Below are 4,136 nucleotides of genomic sequence, written 5' to 3'. Positions count from 1 at the left end.
GGCTTTTGCAACAAAGGAGGCTAACTTCTAAACATTGCAACTGAACAACCATCCCATCCTGGCATCATCAGTGCTCCAAACATTTCACTGAAAACAAATTATCCTCAGCTCATCATAAAAGGGACAGTAGAAAATAAAATAGGATTCATACATTTTCTAGCTCTCTTTACAAGTACCACAGTTTGAGAACCACTGGTATGGGGTATTTGCCCTGAAGGACAGTGATTTGGATATTCCCCAAAAATGCAGTGATGAGTGGTACAGTCTGCTGTTCCATAATCTCGCGATAACTCCTTATCACGTGACGTGGGCAGAATACTCAGTGCGGCTTCATTTCGTTGGACGTTTCTTACGGTAAGAAATGGATACCTTTGTGAATTGTTTACAAAGACTTGAGTCCAAAATTAATCACCATTTATCGAACATGTGTAGCTTTTAAAGTACACGGGTCCAATACGTTATAAAATACAAGTTGAAATTATAGCAAAGAGTGTCGCTTTCTGCTGTAGCGTTAGGCCTCGTACGCGGCCGCTGCAGTCTGTTTTAGCTTTGCCCCCTAATATTATAGCATGTATGATGCTCGTTCGCTGTGTCTACTACTACAACAACAACAACAGCGGTGTGTCCCTGTGTTGCAGCTCCATGAGGCGGTGTCTGAACACATCAGCATGGAAGTGGTGAAGATAGAGAAAGTCATTGTGGGGAGTGAGAAGAGAGCCGCCACGGAGAGAGAGATCAAGTCTGAGCCCGTGGTCGCCCCTCTGCAGTCCTGTAAGATAACATGTGCATGCATTCATACACGTGTGATGCTGTTAACCAAATCGCTGTGTAGTATGCGGTTATATATCTGTCTATCTGTATATCACTGCTGCAACTTGTCATCTCATTGTGATGCAGATCAGCATGAGAGTCTGCAGTGCTTTCAGTGCTTCATCACCTTCTGTAACTTCAAAGCCAAGGAGAGACACATGAGGAAGAGTCATCGGGACCAATACAAACAGCATCTGCAGCAGGTAGGGAGAAGCCCACTGGACATTAGAAAATGAAAGATCAGGATTCAAGGGATGCAAACTCAAAAATGCATATTAATGAGCTTGATTTTGTATATTTTTGTGTACATTTGTCTTTAAATTACTCAAACTTTTTGGGGGGTCACATTATTTCTAAATGACCTTAAAACCAATGATTCTGTTTTGCTTATACTGATGGCTGTGATACGCCTTTAATGGCCAGGCTGATGTATCAGTCAGACTTTGGTATGGATGCAAATTTGCTGTTCATTTAGTTATTTTGTACATAATAAAAGTGAAGATGTTATTTGGCTTGATGATATCTTTTTTTCTTTAGTTGACTTGAAAACACACAAACATCTGTGAATAATGTCTTGAGCTAGGATTTCATATTTTTAACCATTTCTCTGATCATCATTTTGCAGACTGATACAGTCTTCACCTGCTATAAGTGTGACAAGAGTTTCTCCTCCTCTGATGAGCTCAGCCAGCACCAGGCCACCCACAGCCAAGAGGAGAAGCCTTTCCTTTGTGCCTACTGCCAGAAAAAATTCTTTACCTTCACTGAGGTGAGGGCGCACATGTTAGCTTATTTTTTTACTTTGGGAACTGATTGAAGAAAATGTTTGTTCATGATGAATGTTAAATCTCTCGCAGCTGAATAAACACAGACGACATGAGTGCCAGGAACGGCGGTGTCCCTGCAGGGATTGTGGTGCCTTGTTTCCCAGTCCTTCACGCCTTCGCAACCATCGCATCACAGTGCACCCCAACCGCCCCATAGTGTCCGATGACATTAACACCTACCAATGCTGCAAATGTAGCCGTGGTTTCCTGACAGAAGAAGAGCTCCTGGAGCACCAGGAGAGATTTGCTAATGATATAAACTGTGACGTAAAGCCACAGGGCAAAAAACGTGGCCGTAAACCCAAGTGCGCAACTCAAGAAACAACCGTTGAGAGCAAGAAGATCAAACAAGAAGAGGAGTCAGGGGGATACAGTGACTCTACAGCAGAGGGATGTCCCTCCATTGATCTGCAATCTGCGCTTAAGATTCCTTGTTCTGAAGCAAATTGTGACCTCGTATTCCCGTCTGTTGCGGCCCTGCGGGCACACAAGAGGGAGGCACATGGGCCTCCTCCTCGCAATGCTCACAAATGCTCAGAGGGTGATGAGAGCTACGCTCCGCCTGAGCAGCTCGAAGCAGACGTGGTTGGGGATCACCTCTCTGATGCACAAGAGAGCTCCCTAACGACCCACCAGAAATCCCACGCTGAAGGAGAGGAGGAAGCAGAAAAAAGATAATATATGGGGGAAACAACTGTAACTTCATCCTACATCTTTCAGTTCAATGATTGTCAGTGTTTCATACCATATTCCGTTTAGTGTAGGTAGAAGATTTTTATGTGAATATTGTAGGGTGAGAGTTTTTGAAGCAAGGTTATGCAACACATGAATAATGGATGTTTCTGGAATGACTTATTCAATTACTTTTAGAAAGACATCCTACACTTGTGAATAACTCTGTACCGATCTATACATAATCACAATTTATGTCCACTACAGTATAAGCTCATGTCAAAAGGCCCTATTTGCTGTCCACATTACCTCTATTGTACCTGGAAGTTTTTTTTTTTACTCATGTAGAGATTAACTAGCTAATTCTCCCTCAAGTGTGGGATTTTTTTTGTATTTAACTGTACTATTTTCAGGATGTACACATAAGGGTGAAAATTACACACACTGTAGTCCTAAACACCGTGAAATATAAAATCTGATAAATAGGAGTGTAAAATAGGATTCTGTACGAAGGGATTTCAATAATATAATCTGCGGGTCTTGTTTTTCCCTTTCCAAAAGTAAATAATTGTTGCATTAAATAATACTTTGTCTTTGGCTGTCACTTTGTGTGAGTGTGTGAATTGGTGGGTGAATGAGAGGAAGCGTTAAGTGTGTGCAGCCAGTGGAGTCTAGAGTCGAGTCTTTCTGAACTAAATGTTCAAATTAATGTTCAGTCCCATTTCCATCTGGGTTTTACGATAAAATGCCATTCAATTTTAACTTCATTAACTAAAAGTTTTTGTACTCTAAGTTTGGAACATCCAGATTGGTACCACTCACAACTACTTTTTTTATATATATTGTTTTTTGGCAGCTTTTAAAGCCTTTCTTAGAAAGGACAGACAGGAAATGGGGTGAGAGGGGGGGGGGGGGGGGGACACGCAGCAAGGGGCCGCAGGTTGAAGTGAAACCCGCAGCTGCTGCCTCAAGGATCTTCAGCCTCTACATGGGCGACCTCTCTATCCACTCAGCCACCGGCCGTCCACTTGCAACTACTTTTATTGTTATAAGATGCATATGTCTTTCATAAAGTAGTATCCTGCTTGTGATAAACTCACAGCTACCTCTGGATATATTTAGGCTTCTGAGTATGTCATACCTGTCTAGAGGGACTTAGCATTAAGAAACATAATTTCAGTATGACAATTTAACCTAAAAATGTGGCTTTTTTTTAATTTTTGATGAAACAATAACTTAAGTGATCAGAAGTGCTATATTTAAGCACAATGTTGAGATACTAGATTGGTGTACTGCTTTACTTGAGCATTTATACCGTATGCTGCATAGTTAGTTACTAGTTACTTTGCAATTTAAGATGTATTTAAGGCTACAAAACATCCATTCATAAAATATCATGCATTGTTAAGCATTTAATCACCTAGTCCATAAAGCAGTTTGAAATAGTTACATTATAATAATACAACACTACTTTTACCTAAGTAAATGGTATAAATACTTCCAACACAACTGGTACTGAAATAGTAACAGGAAAAATGGCAAGTTACAGTACAACACAAAAAGCCAAAATAAACAGACTGGTGTGTGTGTGTGTGTGTGTGTGTGTGTGTGTGTGTGTGTGTGTGTGTGTGTGTGTTCAGCGTTTTGTAAAGTCTGACTGCTGCCAAGATTTTATATCTAAATTAAGTCTCCTATGACATAATAAACATGACATAAGTCTCAATAAAAAAAAATGCATACATGAATAAATAGATAAATGAGTCAATGCATAAACAAATGTAGAAACAAATAAAAAAATAATACATAATATAATAAATGAATGCCTTA

At 40.2% G+C, this 4,136-nt stretch overlaps 1 protein-coding gene across 1 annotated transcript; it reads left to right on the top strand.

Moving 5' to 3' along the window:
* Positions 1-314: 314 nt before the first annotated feature.
* LOC310955984 (uncharacterized protein) lies at positions 315-2,908 on the top strand. The gene is made up of 5 exons (XM_083926065.1): positions 315-354; positions 639-771; positions 898-1,013; positions 1,436-1,579; positions 1,668-2,908. Exons 2-5 carry the CDS (start codon positions 669-671, stop codon positions 2,313-2,315), a joined length of 1,011 nt encoding a protein of 336 aa, XP_083782191.1. The 5' UTR covers positions 315-354; positions 639-668; the 3' UTR covers positions 2,316-2,908.
* The last annotated feature ends 1,228 nt before the right edge of the window (positions 2,909-4,136 follow it).

The sequence above is a fragment of the Echiichthys vipera genome, assembly GCF_963691815.1.
Source record: "Echiichthys vipera genome assembly, chromosome: 13".
Lineage (NCBI taxonomy): Eukaryota > Metazoa > Chordata > Actinopteri > Perciformes > Trachinidae > Echiichthys > Echiichthys vipera.
This window is presented reverse-complemented; position numbering and strand designations above follow the sequence as displayed.

Excerpts from the sequence above, each read along its gene's own strand:
- LOC310955984 (XM_083926065.1), top strand. The coding sequence starts at position 669 with ATGGAAGTGGTGAAGATAGAGAAAGTCATTGTGGGGAGTGAGAAGAGA. Across the intron at positions 772-897 it reads GGTCGCCCCTCTGCAGTCCT|ATCAGCATGAGAGTCTGCAG; the intron begins GTAAGATAACAT and ends ATTGTGATGCAG. Across the intron at positions 1,580-1,667 it reads AATTCTTTACCTTCACTGAG|CTGAATAAACACAGACGACA; the intron begins GTGAGGGCGCAC and ends AATCTCTCGCAG.